The sequence below is a fragment of the Podarcis raffonei genome, chromosome 12, assembly GCF_027172205.1.
Source record: "Podarcis raffonei isolate rPodRaf1 chromosome 12, rPodRaf1.pri, whole genome shotgun sequence".
Lineage (NCBI taxonomy): Eukaryota > Metazoa > Chordata > Lepidosauria > Squamata > Lacertidae > Podarcis > Podarcis raffonei.
The window spans coordinates 6413603-6436513 of record NC_070613.1 but is presented as its reverse complement, the minus strand read 5'-3'; the positions used below and the strand labels follow the sequence as shown (position 1 = coordinate 6436513).

The 22911-nt window shown below is 46.0% G+C and overlaps 2 protein-coding genes and 1 long non-coding RNA gene across 7 annotated transcripts in view; all 3 read right to left on the bottom strand.

Annotated features, from left to right (window-relative positions):
* Positions 1–3329: 3329 nt before the first annotated feature.
* IBA57 (iron-sulfur cluster assembly factor IBA57) lies at positions 3330–9775 on the bottom strand. Its single transcript, XM_053410199.1, has 3 exons — positions 9373–9775; positions 6403–6749; positions 3330–4114 (listed from the first exon to the last, which is right to left on the bottom strand). The coding sequence occupies exons 1-3, from the start codon at positions 9672–9674 to the stop codon at positions 3720–3722; spliced, it is 1044 nt and encodes a 347-aa protein (XP_053266174.1). The 5' UTR covers positions 9675–9775; the 3' UTR covers positions 3330–3719.
* On the bottom strand, positions 5078–6396 carry LOC128424247 (uncharacterized). The gene is made up of 2 exons (XR_008332959.1): positions 5528–6396; positions 5078–5132 (listed from the first exon to the last, which is right to left on the bottom strand). It is a non-coding gene; the product is annotated as an uncharacterized LOC128424247 (long non-coding RNA).
* An 8504-nt stretch (positions 9776–18279) lies between the features above and the next one.
* The window catches only part of GJC2 (gap junction protein gamma 2), an 87450-nt gene continuing 82818 nt past the window's right edge, over positions 18280–22911 (bottom strand). For all 5 annotated transcript variants that reach the window (XM_053409909.1, XM_053409911.1, XM_053409908.1 and 2 more), the window contains one exon: positions 18280–20877. In XM_053409909.1, the coding sequence (XP_053265884.1) occupies positions 19592–20857 (1266 nt within the window). In that variant the 5' untranslated portion in view covers positions 20858–20877 and the 3' untranslated portion in view covers positions 18280–19591. The remainder of the gene's footprint in view (positions 20878–22911) is intronic.

Sequence of the window (22911 nt, the reverse complement as noted above, 5' to 3'; positions counted from 1 at the left end):
ATCAGATGGGAAGGAAATAAGTAGCTATCTTATCTTTGAAAGACATCTGAAGGCAGCCATGTTTAGGGAAGTTTTTAATATTTAATGCTGTATTGTTTTTAACACTCGATTGGGAGCCGCCCAGAGTGGCTGGGGAAACTCAGCCAGATGGGCGGGGTATGTATAAACAAACAAACAAACAAACAAATAAATAAATAAATAAAATTCCATGTGAGACCTTTAAATCACTTGAGACTCTTTCCAGAAGCTGCTTCAGTTTCTTCCCAATAACGTGGACCTTCTCGTGAGCTTCAACATCTCCTCCGCCTGATATGACCAGCGAGTGGAAATCTCCTGCAGAGTGTTGAATTGCAGCTGCCGTTCCAGAAGCTCTTTCCCCAGTTGCATTCATTCTCCTCTCCACCCCAGACAAATAGAAAGGCTTGCTCCATGGACCCACCACACGCATGTCAGGTTACAGGGGAGTCTGTAACCTGAAGTGTCTGTAACCCCAGGAGTTTGTAACCCGAGGTACCACTTTACAGCTAATATGTGAATCACAAAGATGCAGCTCAAAGCAGGAACATAAACTGCTACATGGTCCAAGTGGCTACACGTAACACAGGTTCCCAACATGCATACTAACACAATGTAACAGATCACTGTGAGAAACCACACCGAATCAGCAAAATTGCCAGTGGTTATTGCACATGTGTATTAAACATAAAATGAAGTCATGATGTACATGACTGGTGAAAATTGGAATCCTTTGTTTGAAACTTCATAAAAACCATTGCCTGAACCATTGGGCGTGGTTGCAGTTTTGCGGAATGATTCGACTGTAACCTATTGCTTTGCAATAAACGTTAGACTCAACTCCTCAAGCTTCTGGGTTGGCATAAATTCAGGAGATAAGTCATTTTTGGCTTACAACAGTGGCACAAACTTTCATGGCTTCTTGCTCACAAAAAGCTCATACCACAATAAACATGTTTCTTAAAGGTGCAAGAAGATTTTTTTGCTACACCATATGAGCTGCCCTTATAGTTTTCCTGAGAGGGCAGATTTTCTGACTTCTGGGACTGTTGGAAGAGAAGTAAACTGCTGCTTCTACACCTACTATTTGATGAAGCTGTTTCAAATACAATATGGATCGAGTGCTGTTATTTTAACTCCTCTGAGTAGGTTGGCAGAGATACAGTAAATAAACACAAAGCTGGCAGTGTAGTGATTGAAAGCCACCAGTCTACATAGCTGAAGTGCAGGCTAAAAGCTGAATTACAAAAGACCAGACAGCATTAATTGACATGTAGAGCATTTAATTAAATAATTGTAAAGTTGGAAATAATATCTAGTCTGACCCCCTACTACAGGAATTTTGGGACTCTTGACAGTCAAGTATATGATTCAACTATTTTCACTGCCAATTACATTTTATAGCAATAGTTCACAGCAGAATGAAAGTGCTTTCTGCACAGATGTTCCTGTCAATTTGTTAAGACTGGGCCCTTTTAAAGAGCAACTTTATTCCTACAGACATACATTGAATAATTCTGCTTAAAACCCCGAGTCGTATTTCCAAAAGTGCTGGCTCAGATGCACTCTCCTTGAATAGTGTAACCCAGTTCCCATGCTCTGATCAGCTTGTGGCGAAGGGGAAATTCTATGCCAGCAATGCTCCAATTCAAGCTGCCATTATTTTCTCAGGTTAACAAATATGATAACATCATGTGGATTGAACATGCAATGACCATTGTTAAGATGCCATACTGAAAGGAGATAGGATGGCTAAATAGTCACGGATGTAGCTAAGAAAGGTTCATTGACAGAGACCAAGGCAGGGGCTTGGCAGGCAAGTCCTATCTATTGCAGAACAAGCACCATCTATTGAATGAGAATTATGAATAGATTCCTGAGGCTTAAAATTAGAATCTAGGTATTTGGATATTTATGCCATATTGAACCCATCTACTCACATACCATCATGCTTGTTTCAAGCAGGAGCCAAAAGCTACCAGATAAGTGTGGGTGAGGGCAAGGGTTTTTAGGTAACTTCAGCAACTGTCAAATGCTAGCTGCTACAGTCACCTGGAGGCTTCTTGGCACTTGACATCACATTCATTGGCTCCTGTGACAACTGGTGAACACACTCTTTCCCACTGTCCCAGAAGTTTCCATGGTTGCATGCACCTCTATGGAACAACACACCACCACCTAACTTGTGCACAAAGGGTATTGCACTAGCATAAAAAGTTGTGGAAGTGTTTCTATGCGATTTTATATCTTAAATTGATTTTTTTTCTAAAGTGGTTTAAATCCTTTCCCCCTCCTAACTAATCACAAAGGCAAATTATGCAATAGGACTCTGATCCAACATGTTTGAACTTCTTATTTTGAAAAGCAAATCCACAATTTTGGTAGGGTTTTATGAGCAGCAACTAGAGTTCTGGAAATTTAAACCTCAAGCAACCTTTGTTTCCTCTGATTAACAGCAGCAACGGGCTGCGGAGAATAAACCAGCAGTCAATAAATTCTAATTTAAAAGTATTTGCAACCCTAGTGATAAACAGAAACATGTTTGTAGAAGAAAATTACACAGCGCTTCACTGTTGGGATTTTCACAGTGGCAACAGTTATTCTCTTTAATGTTATTCCGTATGTCATAGATTAATATAATTCCTTATGTCACAGATTGTTACATTTTTTATATTGATAAATTATAATAAATACTTTTATCACACCCCAAAAGCTGCTGTGCAGTTCTGTAGAAAGACTGGGTTGTGTCCAACATCAGTTATGCTTATAGCAGACCCACTGAGATTAATGGACCCAAGTGAATCATGTCCATTCACTTCAATAGGTCTACTCCAAGTCTGATGATTGGAAACAATCCAGGGTTGCCCAATGTAGTAATGGCACCATTCTGAAATCTCTCCGTAGCTACAGCACACTTCTCATCACTCTAATTAAATAATAAATCACTATTAATCATACTGCACACATTTTTCCTCCATCAGCAACTTCCCCATCTCAGACCTCTTCCAACTGCAACAAGAGCAGCTGCTGCAAGAGAGAGAAACCCAAAGAGCTGTTCAATCATTTCTTTTTCTTTTGACTAGGAAGTTGTGACTGTTCTGAGGGTGAATCTCCACCAAGGGCAGGAATTCTCAGCTTGCTTGGAGCTGGAGCAAGGCACGGCTTTGAAATACACTCTCCACGTGCAAATCTGTACGCTGGCTGTACAGATGCTTCCATAGACAGATGCTTCCATAAATGTGGTACTACTTTAGGAGGCTAATCAAGGTTTTAGCAACGTCCCTGTTTATCCATTTGCTTTGTAACATGAAACCTTTAATAGAAACTTTTTTCTTTTTGGTAAAAGTGGCCTGGGGTTTTAAGAACTCAGTTCCACTTTCACCTGCTGTACTGAACCTTTCTGGAACGAAGGCATGGATAAAAGTGAAGGTTGTTTGGCTAATTTAGAAAAAAATATATAGTCCTAAGAGGAAACCTAATAGAGCCAATGCAAACATACTTTAGTCTTCCCTGCTGACCAATGTAAAAAATGAATGTAACTAGCCAGGAACTCCTCCTTGACAAGCCACACTGAAATGAATTATGTTGTGTAAGATGAATTGATCCATCGTGAAAAGGAAACACTGTAATTCTGGATGAACTGTATGTAAGGTCTTTGGGCATCGTCAAGACACAAAGCAGAGGATCCTCAGCGCAAAGCTCCTCTACTTATTGGCAGGCTTGGGCCACCATTTTGGGATGGAGGCAGTGACTCTCACAAGTGAATCTCCTGATATTTTTAGATGCAGTGGTTCATTTATGTTAGCCAACCGCAGTAATGCCATTCCAAGTTCATCTACTCCGGCACGGTACTTTCCAGCTGGCTTTCCTGATTCCAATACAATTTCAGCTCCCTCAGGGATGCTCTCGGAAGACATGGGAGTTGAAAGCTGTATGGGCAAGAGGCGTTTACGGATGACACCCATATGATGGGTCCTAGCTGTTAACTCCTGGCCGATGTAACAGCCTTTGGTAAAACTGATGCCATTCATGTAAGTCAAGTTGGATTCCAAAGGGAGGGCTATTCCAGAAGGGAGGTCTTTAATTCCTTCTGGCACACCTGGAAAAGGGAGAAAATAAAGAGGTAAGTGTTGAACAACACTCATACCTTGAGCAGGAGTTTGACTGGCACTTGGTGCTGCTACTGGTGGTTAGCTAAGTGGCTTATGGGATAAAACATTATGATCCAATTCCTAAAGATGGTAAGTCAGTGGGAACTGCACCTTTGTTCTGGCACCTGCACTGATTCTCAACTGGTTCTATACACAACAGATTTCTAACAATGCTTGTCCTTAGGTTACTATCACTTCCTCTGCCAGCCACTGTAGGTATGATCATATTGTAGGCTGGATACTATTTACCAGTGAATACTGAATGGCAGTATTTTCAATTACAACCTGTTGTTGTCTCTTGATGGCCCATCTGCTTTGAGTGCTTCAGCCTTCCCAAATGTGGAATGTTTTTTGGAAGCTTGTAAAGTAGAAGATCAGCAACTTAGGGAAGACTGGGACAGGAAATTAGAATGAACTACACAATAGTAAGAGAAAACGAATACAGGTTTTTATTAAAAGAAGAACATATACCTTCCCAACTTCAGAACTGCTTGTTCATGAGAATGTTACCGAACTCCCTTCAGGCCTTTCCAACAATTTCTCTGTTTGCCAGAAAGGCAGATCTTTTCTGGGACATAGAATCGTAGAGCTGGAAGGGACTCAAAGGGTCCTCTAGTCCAGGCATCCCTCCAGATGTTTTGGGACTACAACTCCCATCATCCCTAGCTAACAGGACCAGTGGTCAGGGATGATGGGAATTGTAGTCCGAAAACATCTGGAAGGCTGTTTGGGGATGCCTGCTCTAGTTCAACTCCCTGCAATGCAGGAATCTCAGCTAAAGCATCCATGGCTTCACTGAATGTGATCCTCCTTCATGGCGAAGATACTTCTGTTCTGTGTGAACCAGTACTGAGGGACACCACGCCCTCCAGAATAATAGCTGAAGAAATAGCTAAATTGTCTTTTGTTCACATTTATGCCGTGATAGTGATTATTTCCAAAATAATGTGTTTATTTGGAAAGTACCTGCTGTCATGAATGAAGCTGTGTTTCATGGGACACGGGTGGCGCTGTGGGTAAAAGCCTCAGCGCCTAGGACTTGCCGATCGAAAGGTCAGCGGTTCGAATCCCCGCGGCGGGGTGCGCTCCTGTCGCTCAGTCCCAGCGCCTGCCAACCTAGCAGTTTGAAAGCACCCCCGGGTGCAAGTAGATAAATAGGGACCGCTTACTAGCGGGAAGGTAAACGGCGTTCCGTGTGCTGCGCTGGCTCACCAGAGCAGCGATGTCACGCTGGCCACGTGACCCGGAAGTGTCTGCGGACAGCGCTGGCTCCCGGCCTCTAGAGTGAGATGGGCGCACAACCCTAGAGTCTGTCAAGACTGGCCCGTATGGGCAGGGGTACCTTTACCTTTACCTTTTACCTGCTGTCATGAATGAAGCTGTGTTTCCTTTGAATCCAGAGACTCACAATTCTTTTTTAAAATTATGTTTTGGAGAACTGGCGATTATGGAAATTGTGCACAAATACCAGCAGATCACCACCAAGGAGGTTCACACAATTTACATTAAATTCTATATGGGCCAGGGTAAGAACAAATCAGATCCAAATTTAGCAAGCTGTCACCACCACCCCACACTCAAGCGTCAGTCTCAATGTCAGCTTAATCGTTTACAAACATTCCATTCACAAAGTGGATAGCTGATGAATGTCACTTTAAATAATGTTCAGGAAAGCTGAGTCTTTAGGTTTTGTTTCATCCTATAGGCATGTTGCCATTTCCACTAACAAACTATTTTTACAACTTAGTGGAAAAAAACCACAGCCCGGTGGTCGTATTATGTTGTAATTTATAAAACAAAACTTAAAATCAGGTCTGGTGTGGTTCTCTCTATGCACATTACAGGTTTGCCAACGTGGGGAAAGCCTTTCATAATATATATCAGCCTTCCCCAACATGGTGCCCTCCTAATGTTTTCGACTGCAGCTCCCATCATGTAACTTATTGTTTGTAATTCGCTTTGACACTCACTTGAATGAGAAATGGCATCAGTATCCGAACTGATGTTTTGAAGGTGTTTTTATTGCTTTATTATATGCTTGCTGCCCTGGACTCCTTCGGGAGAAGGGGCAAGATATAAACTTAATGAATACAATAATAAATGCAATAATCATTCAATTGATGCGCTAAGTGTTAATTCCGCAAACGTTCATGTGTTTAGTTATCATTGTGCAATGCCTACATAAAGCAAAACTTCTACTTCCAGAACAGCTGTTCAAAGATGGGGGCAGTTTTACCTTGTTTATACCTGTGCCTATGATAATCCTTAACGTTCCCAATCTGGCATCCGGGAACAACCTCCAGTGGTTCTGTGCCTTTGCTGGTTATCAGCCTCCAACCCATAACACTGACTCTGGGGTCAGGCGTTGCAACCACTGCTTTGCCGGCACACTGTTGGAGTTTACAGGCCCCCTCCTGAGAAAGTTCCTTTGGAATGACGGCCCACAAGGAGAGGTCAAGGCAGGGGGTGATGTTTACTTTCCTCCGGATTTTATACAGTTTCAAATGCTTTTGAAGGGACTCCAAGACCCCGGCATCACACTCCAACAGGATGTGGGGCTCTTCTTGCTGGCTTTCGTGAATTCTGAAAAAGATCCAAGATCAGGAGAAAATAAGAGTCGTTAATAGGCAGCCTTGATCCCATTTCTGTCCCTTTCCTTTCTGTCTGCAAAGAACCTCAAACTTTTTAAAGCTCCTCTTCCTTATATTGTGCCGGATTGTTTCCAGTGGCAGAAAACAAAGCAAATTAAGGCTGCACCCTATACAGTGGTACCTCAGGTTACATACGCTTCAGGTTACATACGCTTCAGGTTACAGACTCCGCTAACCCAGAAATATTGCTTCAGGTTAAGAACTTTGCTTCAGGATGAGAACAGAAATCGTGCTCCGGCGGCGCGGCAGCAGCAGGAGGCCCCATTAGCTAAAGTGGTGCTTCAGGTTAAGAACAGTTTCAGGTTAAGTACGGACCTCCGGAATGAATTAAGTACTTAACCTGAGGTACCACTGTAGATGCTTACTAAGCACCTCTGAGTATATTTGGGTGGAATTCACCAACTTGGATGGTTTTAAAAGATTAGACAAACTCATGGAGGAGAGAGCTCTTAATGGCTACTAGCCATGAGTCTCTTTGGTTCTTGAGAGGTCTCTGCCAAAATTCATGTTCTACACAGGCTGGTCACAACAGGCAAAACCCTGGTACCCATGTAGAGATTTCTTTTTTGTTTTGCAGTCCCTTATTTTGCACCACTCTAATTGGAGGAGGTGCGTATGACTGAGTATACGATGCCTGAGGGGGTCCCCAAATCCTGGAGCCAGCTCTGCCTTTAAGAAAACTGGCACATGACTGCAGCCTCCAGCTGCAATGTCATGCATACACACTTTGGAGCAAGACCCAGAGCATTCAGCAGAACTTCCAAGAAAGCGTATGTAGACACTGACTGTTAAAAGTGCCTTCCTTTGCTTTTGGCCACCTTGCGTATATGTTGCAATAACCCTATACTTAAATAGTTATTTGTTCTCTTGTTACTTCATGTACTGCATTCATCATGAGTAGTCACGACGAACCAGTAGATCCTATCTGCTGCAGCCTTCATCCGCCTTCACAGCAGTTGCAACATACCACTTGTTATCATCTGCCTGTTCTGCCCTTGAGGACTTCTTAGGTCATTCTCAACGCAAATCTTAAAAAAATGTAGTATAAACACTGACAACTGGGAAACACTGGCCTGCGAGCGCTCCAGTTGGAGAACAGCCTTTACCAAAGGTGTCATGGGCTTTGAAAGCACTTAACTCAGGGAGAAACGTGCTAAGAGGAAGGCATGCTTGGCAAATCCACACCATGATCAACTCCTGCCCGGGAACCAATGTCCCCTCTGTGGAAGGACGTGTGGGTCCAGAATTTGCTTCCACAGTCACTTATGAACTCATTGTTAAAACTGTGTTTATGGAAGACAATCTTACTCGGCTATGAGTGATCGCCAAAGAAGCAGCAGCATTCATCAGCCTTTGCAAGAACTGTTCCTGACTAAAAAATGACAAATATCTGCACTGCTGAAGGCATTTTTTTTCATCCTGCATAAAATAATACTATATCGTTGTTGCTATTTTATGCATCTTTTTTATATATACTGTAAACCGAACCTGTGATTTTCGGATTAAGGGCCGTATATAAATTTAAAACTATTATAATAAAAAAAAATTAAAACAACTGGCCCCGGACCTTCGAGGCTCAGGACCCAGTGTACGCAAAGAATTTTGCGGCAGGCCCAGCATGGGTACCCGCCACAGTCTCCAGGGTCACTGGCCCCGTGTCGTACGAGGTGCTAACAGATGGGGGGCAATGCTGGCGCCGCCACTACGACCAGATACGGCGACGATTCCCGGGAGAAAACCAGGAGGAGGAAAGGGCAGAGGAGTCCCAAGGGAACAGAGGGGCAGTGACGCCCATAGAGCACGAGGGGCCAGCAGGAGAGGCAGAATCAGTAAATACAGAGAGGACCTGCGAGGCCGGAAGGACACCGGAACCAGAACCACGACTGAGCGAGCCGGTTGCGCCAGACCAAATAGCCCCATCACAGCCAGCATCCTTGGAACACGAGCCAGAACCTGAACCCCGGACCAGGGAACACCCCAGGCCGCAACGCACACGTAGGCCGCCGGCGTACCTTGAGGACTATGAATGCGACCTCCCGGGCAGGACTGGAACTTAGAGGGGAGGGGTGTTATGTACTGAGTTGAATAGGATCCAAACTGCAGCAGTCTGATTGGTCCTAGAACAATAGGATCCAAAAGGCAGCAGTCTGATTGGTCCTAGAACAATAGGATTCAGAATGCAGCAGTCTGATTGGCCCTAGAACAATAGGATTCAGAATGCAGCAGTCTGATTGGTCCTAGAACAATGCAGCAGTATGATTGGTTGGCAGGAACTACCCAATCATGCTCCAGATAGAAGTGAATCCACAACCTGATTGGCTTACAGTAGAATTCCGGAATTAGCCAATCATGTGCAGCCCATTGTGTAAATAATGTATATAAAGCAGATACTTTGAGGAGACTTTCATTCATTCCTCCTCACCACTATGAGCTGAATAAAGAGCATGAAATCACTTTGCGACTCTGAGTATATTTCAACAACACTAATTTTTATAATAATTAAAATAAAAATATACAGCAGCAATTATTATGCCTCTGAGGGACTAGAAACTGACCTGTACAGAATGACGTCATAGAGGCACCTCCCCTGGACGTTGAGGGCATGCGCGTAGATGGCGCGAGGCGCGTCCGCAGCCCCGCCCTCCACCGCCGCCAAACGCGTCACGTCATTGGTCAGCAAGCCCTGGAGGAAGGTCACCGCCTCCGGGCCTTGGAAACGGAGCAGGACGCGGCTCAGCGGAAAGCAGCCGGCGGTCGGTTCCTCGCCTCGTCCGCCGCTCAGCCTCCTTCCTTCGCTGCCGAAGCGCAGCCTGCGAGGGAGGCCCCTCCGCAGCGCTGCGCTCGCCCTCACCAGCATGGCGGCCTGAGGAAAAGTGCCGAGGGTAGAGGCGCCGGCCTCCCTACCGCCATATTGTGTGTGGCGGAGAGTTTGAGGGCGGGAAGCGAGGCGGAGTGCGCAGGCGCACAGGCCTCCTTTGCTGCCTTGGGCGCACCCTCCTGGCCGTTCCTTGTTACTGCAGCGTGGAGTGTAGCACCGAGAGGGGGCGGGGCTGTCGCTTCAAACCCCGCCTCCCATTGGCCCAGGCGCTGCTGCTGCTGCTACATTGTGCTACACGTGCTCCATTTGTAGGGAAACTAGAGTCCGGGGCCAGATCCGGCCCAATCACCTTCTAAATCCGGCCCGCGGACGGTGCATGTTTTTATATGAGTGGAATGTGTGCTTTTATTTAAAATGCATCTCTGGGTTATAATAATAATAATAATAATAATAATAATAATAACAACAACAACAACAACAACAACAACAATAATAATAATATCTTTATTGTCATTGTCCCCTCTTGGGGACAACGAAATTACTTGACCGCTCCATAAAAACACTAATTAAAACAATACAGTATAGTACAGCAAGGAAGATTAGATGACTTTCAAAGTCCAGGCTTCCCATTCAGGGCCGAGATCGCTCTGGAGAAGAAGCTGTTCTTATTTGTGGCTCATAGGAATTTGTTCATTCCCACCTGCCCCAAAAGAAAATATGTCCAGCCCCCCACAAGGTCTGAGGGACAGTGGACTGAAAAAGTTTGCTGACCCCTGTCCTAAGGTCTCTCTGCAGTTCCAGGGAAGCAAACCTTCCCTGCTGAGTGAGATGGCGTTACTCCCAAGTAATCGTGCACAGGACTGCAAGCTGATTGGACTCAAACCATTTGGGGAATGTGTTCCTGTACCTGTATGCTGACTGATTCAGTGCACTAATACCACACCCTATGCAACCTGCTGGTCTATCTCCACAGGGAATCAGTGAAGTGCTATACTCATTTTATTCTCTATTCCTACAGTGATGGGTCCAAATTGCACAGCATATTGATATTTGAGTTATTATTACTTGGACAGTCCTACTGAAAGCTGCCCTGAGCCATGCTTGATTCTCTTATAATATGCTTCCTAAGTCTAATTATTTCAGAAGATTTGTTTATTGTTGCTTGGATAATGTGCAGCGTACAAGTATCTAGCATGCAGTATGAAATCTCTGGCATAGAATTTTAGAGTTGGAAGGGACCCAAGGGTCATCTAGTCCAACCCGCTGTGATGCAGGAATCCCAGCTAAATGTAAAATGAGATGGCCAACAGTTCTGCTATGACAGGCCAGGCCCACCAGGCCCACTCTCCCTCACCTCTCATCTGAGGGGTGGCCATTCCATCAGACTGCCTCAGTGGGAGAAGATAAAAGGGCAGGCACCTTCTGCCCCTGAATTGTTCCAGCTGGCCATTATAGAAACAATTGTTTAGAAACTGGTTGCCCTGAGTTTTCCTCTTCTCTCCTTGCCATCATGGGCTTTGAAGACACTTGAACTCAGGACGCAAGGGAGAAACGTGCTAAGAGGAAGGCACGCTTGGCAAATACACACCATGATCAACTCCCGCCTGGAAACCAATGTCCCCACTGTGGAAGGATGTGTGGTATTGGAGCCTCAGTTTTAGGAGCTGTCCTTCCAGTGAGCACTCAGGGCTGATTTCCTTCAGAATGGAGAGGTTTGATCTTCTTGCAGTCCATGGGACTCTCAAGAGTCTCCTCCAGCACCAGAATTCAAAAGCATCAATTCTTCGGTGATCAGCCTTCTTTGTGGTCCAACTCTCACTTCCATACATCACTACTGGGGAAACCATAGCTTTAACTATACGGACCTTGTATATAAATTCAATCAATCAGTAGTCCCAGGCACCTCTCTTAGAATTGTGTGCATTTTAATTGTGATCTACATTAACAGCCAACATTTGACTGGAAAATGTGAGGTATAACTATCATAAATAGACACCCCATGCAGACTAAGTCTACGTGTGTTTGTTTACAAATTAAGTGCTGCTTTCATGGGGGCTTTTCCCCTTACAAACTTCTTCCAAGGACCACAGTTTTAACGAAAGCTTTAAAGAATGTAGAGTAGTATTTTTCAGACATCTCAGTGTGCGTTCTGTTTTGATGGGTGGGTGTGCGTTCCAACATACAGAGGAGTAGCTTTGTTATGTCTGTGACTGCAAAGTGTCTTGTGGTACCTTAAAAACTTTTTTGAAAAAAAAGTTTATGAATGCTTATGTTGTTGTGCTTATCACAGGGCTCAGTGATTCAAGATGGGAGTGATAATCCAATGCCATTGAGTCAGAAAGCATTTATGAAAAGCATTTTTGCTCCACTGTTTGGCCAAAAAGACTCCCAGAGGAGCTTATGTATTAGGGCTGTGCACGGGATGTTGCTAAAAAGCCCAAACTGAATTGGGTCAATTGAGGGGAATCTGGGCTTTGGCCAGTTCGGGTTCTGGTAAGCAGAGGCTACAGGGGTCCTTTGCATGTGCCTTCCCTGTGGGGCCTTGGCAATGGCACAGGGGAATGGGTCACCAGAATCCTGCCTTGGGGCAGGGAGGGAACATGGAATCCCGTGAGGCACTGCAGGCAAGCGCTTGCAAAGGCGTGTCCTGCACCCCGCAAGACTGAATTCTCCACTCTCCCATGATTAAGGTTTTAAATGACAATTTTAGGTTATATTTTAGTGATCAAGATTTAATATATATTTTTAATTGCCGCTATATCTGAATTGTCTCTCTTATACCCAATTGCAATTCAATGTATTCCTGTTGTGTTTTATGATTTTCCTGATATTGTAAGTGAGCTGGAACTGGTCTGTGACTGTAATAATAAAATTCAATTCAATCCACTCTCCCGCTGCTGGGAAGACGATTCAGTCCAGTCGAGGCCTGCCTCCCCAGCACGTTTTCTGTGGAGAACACACTAGCATAACCAGGGTTAGCCCAAGTGTTATGTACTGAGTTGAATAGGATCCAAAATGCAGCAGTCCGATTGGTCCTAGAACAATAGGATTCAGAATGCAGCAGTCTGATATTTCACCAAGACATTCTGGTACCTGGGGCAAACCACAAAATGGTACACACACACCTTGCCACCAGGGAAGAAGGGTGAGTGAAGATCTACCTCAGGAACTAGGGGGAAATAAAGATCTACATTGGGATCTACTGCCTCAGTGGATCCTGCTCCCTGAGCAAAGCAGACCCCTTAAGGCTTTCTGCTGGCCCCTTGACAGTCCCAGATTGCTGTGGACATGCAGAGCGATCCAGGAATCTCACCACCCATATTGGGCCCAATGCAGTTCTATATTTCAGGTTTTGGCCGGATCTGATGCACAGCCTTAGAAGTTGGGAAGGGGAAGTTTGGGGGTTCGATCCTGCGGGTTGCTGCTTTGCAAGAGCCTTCTCAACTTAGCCTTCTTATCTACTACACTATTATGAACTGAGCCTTCTCTAGTCAGTTAATTCAGAAGAAGAGTAAATTTTGTAAAGCAGTTATTCAAGGCTGAAGTTAAGAGTGGGCCCAGTCCTATGCATGTTTATTCAAAAGTAATATCTGCTGGTTTCAGTGGGGCACATTGACATGCAGGTACATAGCTGTGTAGTATAGTCATATCTGTGTTTTCTTGGCAGATGTTTTAATGGGACTTCCTCTCATTTTCTTCTAATGAGGCTTACGCCCTAGCCTTTTCACTTCTCAGTGCAAGAACAATGAGAGTCAAACTAAAATGTGCTACCCCAAAGGAGCGCTGGTGCAGAAATGCCCGAGGTTTCCTGTGTAACTCCAAAGCTTGCATCCAACATCCTTCAGCACTATTTGGACCAAATAAAAGGTATTTCCTCATGTGTTCTATTTATGAGGGCACATGCAACTTCCCTAGAGCAGTGGGACGAATTTAGAACTTCCCTTGCTGCATCTGCTTCAACTTTTGCCCCCAGGACAGAACCTGAGAAGGAATCATTCTTCAGCTTTGCAACAAGAATTAGTGAGCCCAGCCCAGCACTGATTGACTAGTGCCTGTGTCGTCTCTAAGAAGCCCCTAAAATTTTCTGAGCAGTTTTGTGATGTTCAGATACTCCCTTTTGTTTTTAATAAGTTAATGAACACGCAGAGCTTTTGAAAAGGGATGGGGAGAGGGCAGCCTTTCTGAAGGGGAACCGCAACAGGGAAGATTGACAGGTGAGCCAGTGTTCCATGTGCTGGTATTTTAGCTGTTGTGATTGACATCAGGAGGAAGCTTGGCTGATGGGTGGCAGCAATCTTTACATCAAGTATGTCTTTACCCTGCATTTTATTGTTAGGAGTTATAATGTAGCAAACATGGAAACATGTCCTCGTGGCTGCATTAAAAAAAACACCTTTGAAGGACACATTAACCCTTCTGCATAACTGCATTGCACTTCTCATACGACAAACCAGATCAAAAGTTTGATTCCATTTTATTAGTATTGAACAACGAACATCCAACAGTTTTGTGCTGTTGCTTTTTTAAATGTCCTATCATTCTAAATACAATCCACCGGTAACAATTTACATGAAAAATATTTACAGAGAAAAGAGTCAGTTTTGCACTCGAAACGTTTCTCATACAACTTGCAAGTTAGTACAAAAAAACAGTAATATAACAGCATAGATTTGTTATGGCCTTTTAGTTAATTTCAAGTATTTTCCAGTGGAATGGAATGTGAGTGACAGCATAATCTGGCTTCTGTTTTGGTTTTTAAACTTGAAACCTTTTAAAAACCATATTAACTGTTAGAGCTTCCCACATTACCGCCTGGGAACTGCAGGGAAAGTGTTGCAATTTCTTTGTGGCAGATCTCAGTCTCCTTCATAAAACTACAATTCCCAGGGTGCCTTGTGAGGAAGTGTTGACTTTTATAGTTAAAACGATGGGTTCTTAAAAACTTTCTCTACTGCAGATCATTATTGTATGTTGCTTGTTCTTTGCAGGGAATCACATTTTTTTAAATGCAATGGATACCACATGATAGGGTCCCTTGAAAGGCTTCTGAATGAAAACTCATTATAACTTCTGCATTCCAATGCAGCTGTAAAGTGAAGTAGCATGTGCACAAATCTGGCAACAGCCGGCCACTTTCTATGAACACTTGCTATTTTCCTTCTCCCACCGGGGTCATTGCAGTAACACTGGAGTGTAGAAGGAGTTGACTAAATTTGCATCTACCGTATTTTTCGCTCTATAAGACGCATCAGACCACAAGCCACACCTAGTTTTTGGAGGAGAAAAACAAGAAAAAAAATATTCTTAATCTCAGAAGCCAGAACAGCAAGAGGGATTGCTGCACAGTGAAAGCAGCAATCCCTCTTGCTGTTCTGGCTTCTGGGATAGCTGTGCAGCCTGCATTCGCTCCATAAGACGCACACACATTTCCCCTTACGTTTTAGGAGGGGAAAAGTGAGTCTTATAGAGCGAAAAATACGGTATTTATCTAGCAGTTCGAAAGCACGTCAAAGTGTAAGTAGATAAATAGGTACCGCTCTGGCGGGAAGGTAAACGGCATTTCTGTGCGCTGCTCTGGTTCGCCAGAAGTGGCTTAGTCATGCTGGCCACATGACCCGGAAGCTGTACGCCGGCTCCCTCGGCCAATAAAGCGAGATGAGTGCAGCAACCCCAGAGTCGGCCACAACTGGACCTAATGGTCAGGGGTCTCTTCACCTTTACCTTTACCTTCATTGGGGCAAGAGTCAGAAAGGATACTTCAGCACCCTTATTGTAAACTTACAGGGAGTTCATGGCCACTAGCCAGAATTTTCCTGTAATTTCGGATTTGCTCTCTTCTCATTTTAGGAACAAGTGATTAGCCAGTGGCCACAGACTTGGAGGAAACAGATGGGAAAGGTTTGAAGAAACTCAAGAAGCCTCTCTGTTTGCTAGGACAAAGTCTGAAAAGGGATGTGGGATATTCACACAGCCATTTTGACACTGAAGTCATTGCTGCAAAGTGCCCCCCTTCCCCTGGTTCCACTGTTTTTGTTTTTGCTTCATTCATTCAAAAGCAGAAGCTTGGTGGACTGTTGTCTATAGCGATATTGTGCTGCTGCTGCTGCTGACCACAATGCTGTTCACCAGGACAAAGATAAAAATGGTTGCGGCTTCAGGGACTAATCTACACTGGGGAGTTATAACTTTTAAAGTGTGTTATACAAATGTGACACCAGAGGGTGCTGTAGAGCAGCGATCTGTCGCCAAAGATAAATTGCATTGGGAGCTATATATTTTTATGGCGTTTTCCAGATCAGTGTAGATCAAGCCTTGATTACAGTATCAAAATGGTCATGTGAATTGAAACTTTGAAAGGGTATTTTATAATGACACCCAATATTTGTGCCTAGCGTGATTTACATCTCCGACAGGAACAGGGAGCTTGTGGACCTTGAAAGGTTGTTGAACTCCCAACAGTTCCAAACAGCCCAGCCGATGGACAGGGGATGATGGGAGTTGTAGTCCCATTACAAATGGAGGCCCCCTGATCTAGGACAACCTATTTCCCTAGGGAAGGGAAGGTTGCACTGTGGAGCAAGGAGTCTCCTTGCCATGAAAAATGGCAGATATGTTTATTTTTCTCTCACCTTCTGAATTTTTTTTTATTAAACCTCCCAGTGCTTTATTCCCACCCACCCTCCAACACTTTTGGAAAAAGAGCAGAGATTCAAATATATCTGCATTCACTGCATCCAGAATTGTAAGCCTTTCTTCCTAACACCTGAATGAGAAACTACAGGGGCTCCTCAGTGGCAACAAAGAGGAGCAGGGAGTGCACTCTGTGTGTGCTCAGGGGCAATCTGTTCAAATCTCTAGAGCTCCTTATATCAAAGTTTAAGCAAGAAAACAGCTCAATGTCAGCTGATTTGCACAACTATTTCAGTATGGGGAAGCCACCATGAAACACGGCCCTCCTATTTCTCAGCACCACAATTTACGCTGGTGCTCAGCCAAAACTAGAACTGCCTGCTTGAGTTTTGAATTTTAAAGGAAGTGAAAGAGTGCTAAAATCAGCAAATTGCAGAGGTATGGGGATTTTTTTGTTGGTTGTGGAGAGACTTGTAGCTGCAGGTCCTCTGGGCAGCCCTCAATGTTTTTCTCCCCAGTAACCCAGGAGTGATATTAAGAGAAGAAAGAAAGAAACTGGAAGACTTCCATGCCAGCAGTGGATACGAACATAACATAAGGAGAGTCTGCTGCGTCAAGTCAATGGCCCATCTAATCCACAATCCTGTTCTCACAATGGCTGACCTGTGGGAAACCTGTAAGCAGGATCTGAGCCCAAGAGCCCTCTCCCCTCCTGCGTTTTCCAGGAGCTGGAAGCAGAGGACAGCCATCATGGTCAGTAGCCACCGAAAGACCTCTCTTCCATGAAGCCTTCACTCCATGACCCACAGATTTGCCATGATGTTAATGTCTGCTCCATCATCCCTTCAAAATATAAGCTGAGCCATGAGCTTTCACTGAAGGTAGGTGCTGGGGCTCAGACCTGGTGAATCCCGGAACAGATTTAGCCCTGCTTCATCCCTGGAATATTTATTTCCTTCTACCCCAAATTGGAAACGGAGCCCAGATGTTGTCCCTGTTCTGTGTTCTGTTCCCTGAGATTAAAGAGCCCTTGCCTGATGGGAAAGCAATTGACTTTTATTTTACTGTTTCCTTGATTACATATGTAATTTTCCCTCCTCCAACTAACTGCTTGTCGACAAGTTAGCTAGGGTTGCCTCCTTTTCCAAGACATACTTCCAGCAGCCACACAACAGACAGAAATTCAACAGTGTTCACGCTCCCCATCATTTTGGGGAGGACTGCACCTGTCAAGCTTCTGCCTGCCACACAGCTGCTAAAACCACAGCCTCCGATTGGAAAAGGGGAGTTGGCAACCCCAATACATTTACAACCCCCCTTCTTATGTTAGCAAAGAGACTCTCTTCCTCCAAAATGAATCCCAATTTATCATAAATATTGACCACGATTTTGGCTTACCCATTGTATGGCAAGGACACTACCCCGACCTCAGTTCCTGAGGCAAACTGGTCTCTCCCTGTATCTGACGTTTGCAGTCTCTAGACTCTGAGGACCAAATGGAGCAGGGGCAAGCGACCGTGGTCATCCATTTGTTGCAGGACTCCCAGTCTGTCCAGCCATCATGGTCAGTGGTCAAGGATGCTGAATATTATAGTCTGGCAATGAGAGCTATAGGTTCCCCATGCCTGAAACTGAGGTTTGGTTTCAACCACACAGAGATCTATTGCAATTTGGCAAGGGGAGACCCAGCTCAATATTTCATTTTGAAAATATAATACATATTGCCTGAGTGCTTTTCCACACGCAGATGTGTAAGTGCTTGCAAATGTAACACCGTGATCAATTTCCCTGCAAATTATGGGTACTCCTCAGATGCTGGCTTTGTCCAGATGCCTGAGCAACTGGTATGCTGATTATCTGCAACATCCATGCGCAGGTGGAGGAAGCTGAGGGCGGCCACATCAGGGAGGTGGGCACACTGACTTCTGGAGTCCCAGAAGATCTGCAGAGCCACAGGTTCCCCCCCCCCACACACACACACATCCCCGCTCTACACAGAGACACAACAAAGATATCACAAGTGTTCAGGTGTTCCGTCTTTGCAGCGTTACTTAAGGCACTTTTGGTTAGAGTGTGGTACAAGCAGTGGTTAAAAACCCTTCTCAGTGACAGCGGCCGAAGGGAATGCTCCATTTTCCACTGCAAAGGAAGAAAATGTCCTTGTCTGCTTCTCAGCTCACTGTCGAGGATCAAGGGAGTAAACGCCGCACATCTCTGAAGCAGGTGACTCCACTGAAGTCAACTGTGAAAATCCCACAGATATGCTAGATTTGGGGTTTCAGCCTCGTCTTGGAAAGCTGACTCCTGCTTTGCGGAAGCCATTAAACAGTTCAGAGGAGGGCATGGCTATGTATATGGATTAGTAAACCTTTAGCGAGTGCAGTGGTGGTCTTCATGCAAACCCGATCAACCACTCAGAGCAGTGTTGTAAGATGTTGCTTGTGCAGGCGGGCAGGTTGCGTTCCACCAACGAGGTTAGAAATTAAAAGGGTTATTTCAGTCATTTAAAGCAGAATGGGCGAGGAAAGGGGAGGCATGGTTTGGACTGACAGTTGCTTAGCACAGACAACCCCCTATGGAGGAACAGTGGTCTGGATGCAATAAAGCCTTGGGTGCAGAATTCTCACACTTTTTCCTCCGTAAACCCAGGCCCTGACCACAAACTTGCAAGCTGGTGTGGGCTGCCGTTGGAATCGATGCAGCCAGAAGTGACACGACTTCCCGTTCATGCACAACCTATCAGGTACCAGACTTAAGGAGAAAATGTAAGAGGCAGCAATGGATAGATTGGCAAGTGTGGAACGCAGAAAAGGATGGATTGGCAAGGAGGAAAGCAAAGGAACGGGGAAAGCAGAGGAAGGGAAGGCATCCCAAATGCAACCAGCACAGCAAGGGAGGTGATACCTGAGAGCCATACTGAGCAAATCTGGAGTCCCAGGCCCTCTACATCACAGGGATAAGCCATTTAACTGGAGGGCAGGCCTTGCAGCCAGCACACCCTCTCCCCGTTCCATCTGACAGGGGACACCGCCCAGGAATATACTCTGAAAGCATCATGGCACAACCTCGTGACTTCTCTTTAGGAGTAACAAGACATGTGCAAAGGGGTCTGCACTTCCAGGTAGCTGACTCTTGCATCGAGGGGGCAGGCTTGGTGAAGGATGGCGGCGAGAGGCTTCTTGCCAACCCACTAGATGGTCCTGAAATGCATTGCTCATTTGGCAAGACCCCCCAAAAGAACCCCATTGCTAGCGCCGTCTTGGGGCCGGTTCCGTTCCCGACATAGAAGCCACCCCCACTTTGTCGTCATCAGGCTATATACCTTGTTAGATCCACACTGAGTTTTTCCCATCCTTGCCGTTTGAGCTACCTTTCTCCGAGCTGGCTTTGGGCTTGGCGCCTTGCTTCTCCTGCGCGGTGTTCGTCCGGTTCTGCTCTGCCACCATCCCGCCGGAAGCTGAGCTGCTGGTTCTGGACGGCTGCCCGTTCGCCTGTGTGTGGTTGTAGCTCTGGAAAGCAATGTCCAGCTGCTCCTGAGCCACCCGCAAGTGTTTGTGGAGTGTGGACAAGTCCGGCGGGAGGTTCTCGTCCGGGCTGGTGCACTGCTGCTCCTGGGCCACGTTGGCCAAGTTCTGCTCATGAGCCATCAGGCTGTTGGGGACCTTGGCCTGCTTGTCCGACTTGACCACCAGGTTGTATTCCGGGGGGCAGGAGATGTTCTTCGGGTAGGCGGCGTAATTGTAGGGCGGCTGGCGGAAGCTGTGCACCTTCCGGTCTCGGATGGCGTCGCGGATGGTGCCGATGCCCAGATGACACATCTCAGCCACGTTGAGGAGGAGGCAGAGGCAGCTGACCACGTACATCACCAGGAGGAAGATGGTCTTCTCCGTCGGCCTCGAGACAAAGCAGTCGACGTCGTGGGGGCACGGCTGCCGGGTGCAAAGGTAGTACGGCGTGACCTCGAAGCCGTAGAGCATGTACTGCCCTATCAAGAAGCAGATTTCGAAAGAGGCTCTGGTAAGGAGCTGGAAGACGTAGATCTTCATCAAGCCCTCCTCTTGAATGTGTCTCCTGCCGTCGTGCTTCTTCTGTTGCTGCTCTTTCTTCTTCTCCTCCTTTGTCTTGACCTTCTCTTCGCTTTCTGCCACATCATCCACAATCATGGGCTCTTCCTCCTCGGCTCCCAGGGGGTCCTCCAGGTTGCGGACGGCTTGCCAGTTGAGCGCAAACTGCTTCTTCTTCTTGAAGCCCCGGAACCTCTTCTTCTCCTCCTCAGAAGACCTGGCGATCCTGTGGATAGCGTAGCCCAAGTAGATGACGGAAGGGGTGGAGATCATGATGATCTGGAAGACCCAGAAGCGGACGTGCGACAGCGGGGCAAAGGCATCGTAGCAGACGTTGTCGCAGCCGGGCTGCTTGGTGTTGCAGGTGAACTTGCTCTGCTCATCCGAGTAGATGGACTCGCCCCCGACGGCCGTCAGGACGATGCGGAAGACGATCAGGACCGTCAGCCAGATCTTCCCCACGAAAGTGGAGTGATTGTGGATTTCTTCCAGCAGGCGGGTGAGGAAACTCCAGCTCATGTTTGTCATAGGGGCTAATCATTTATAACCTGCAAGAAAAGGACAAGGGAGGTCGAAGCACAGTTAATGTCGGTCTGTCCCACAGAAGATGCTGCTGCTACACCATAATTGTAGAGTGGGCAGGGACCACGGGGGTCATCTAGTCCAACCCCCTGCAATCAGGAATCCTTTTGCCCAACATAGGGCTCGAACCCACAACCTGCCTCCCCTGTTTCTGCGTAAGAGTAACCTAAATTATGGATAAAAAATGACAATAAATCATGTGCATAAAGGTAAAGGGTTAAGGGACCCCTGACCATTAGGTCCAGTCGTGGCCGACTATGGGGTAGCGGTGCTCATCTCGCTTTATTGGCCGAGGGAGCCGGCGTACAGCTTCCGGGTCATGTGGCCAGCATGACTAAGCCGCTTCTGGCGAACCAGAGCAACACACGGAAACGCCGTTTACCTTCCTGCCGGAGTGGTACCTATTTATCTACTTGCACTTTGATGAGCTTTCAAACTCCTAGGTTGGCAGGAGCAGGGACCGAGCAACAGGAGCTCACCCCATCGCGGGGATTCGAACCGCTGACCTGATCGGCAAGTCCTAGGCTCTGTGATTTAACCCACAGCGCCACCCGTGTCCGTGTACCACAGACCTTTGCATAGGTATGCTCCCTGCCCTCACCCTTCTGCCAGGGTGGATGGGCAGGAAAAGAGCTGCAGCCGCGGTAGTGCATCTGCTTTGCATGCAGAAGTACCTGGGTTCAATCCCAGACATTTCCAGGCAGGGTTGGGATCTGACCCACTCTGAAATCCTGGAGAGCTGCTGCCAGTCAGTGCAAACCTCACTGAGCTAGATGGATAATCAGTCTGACTTGGTACAGTGGTACCTCGGGTTACAAACACTTCAGGTTACACGCAGTGGTTCTCAACCTGTGGGTCCCCAGATGTTGTTGGACTACAACTCCCATCATCCCTGAGCTCTGGCCTTGCTAGCTAGGGGTGATGGGAGTTGTAGTTCAACAACATCTGGGGACCCACAGGTTGAGAAAGGCTGGGTTACAGACTCCGCTAACCTGGAAGTAGTACCTCGGGTTAAGAACTTTACCTCAGGATGAGAACAGAAATCGCGCGGCGGCAGCGGGAGGCCCCTTTAGCTAAAGTGGTGCTTCAGGTTAAGAACGGTTTCAGGTTAAGAATGGACCTCCAGAACGAATTAAGTTCTTAACCCGAGGTACCACTGTATAAGGCTGCTTTCTACGATTCTAAAAATAGAGGCACTGAGTCAGAGAGGTATGAAATCTCCCTGTGACACACAAGAACTTTGTACACACTTTTTCCTTACAAGAGGAAACCCAGGGCAAAGCCTGGACTTCCCTCTTGATAAAGACTGATAAAGAGCCATCACAGGCTGGGTAAAATTGCTTCTCAGGCTGGAGCCAAGTGCCGTTGGCGAACCCTTTTCTAAAACCCGTTGGCAGGTTTGGGCTGTGTTTGCATATCTCTAATAACATTTACTTAGCATTTCCACAGCGCTTACTACATCTCAGTAATTCTTACAACCACAGCCCTGTAAGGTAGGGCAGCGTTATTCTAATCCGGTGGTTCTCAAAAGGTGTGGCAGGAGAGGATGGGAAGTGTTGTGGGAAGATTCAAGGACCATCAAAGAAGCATTTAAACATTTCAATGTAATATAGTATAGTACAGTGGTACCTCGGGTTACAACGCTTCAGGTTACATACGCTTCAGGTTAAACACTCCACTAAGCCAGAAATAGTGCTTCAGGTTAAGAACTTTGCTTCAGGATAAGAACAGAAATCGGGCTCCAGCGGCACGGCGGCATTAGCTAAAGTGGTGCTTCAGGTTAAGAACAGTTTCAGGTTAAGTACGGACGTCCGGAACGAATTAAGTACTTAACCCGAGGTACCACTGTATAGTATAGTATAGTATAGTATAGTATAGTATAGTATAGTATAGTACAGTACAGTACAGTGGTACCTCGGGTTAATAACTTAATTCGTTCTGGAGGTCTGTTCTTAACCTGAAACTGTTCTTAACCTGAAGCACCACTTCAGCTAATGGGG

Excerpts from the sequence above, each read along its gene's own strand:
- IBA57 (XM_053410199.1), bottom strand. The coding sequence starts at position 9,674 with ATGCTGGTGAGGGCGAGCGCAGCGCTGCGGAGGGGCCTCCCTCGCAGG. Across the intron at positions 6,750-9,372 it reads TATGACGTCATTCTGTACAG|AATTCACGAAAGCCAGCAAG; the intron begins GTCAGTTTCTAG and ends GATCTTTTTCAG. Across the intron at positions 4,115-6,402 it reads TAGGCACAGGTATAAACAAG|GTGTGCCAGAAGGAATTAAA; the intron begins GTAAAACTGCCC and ends TCCCTTTTCCAG.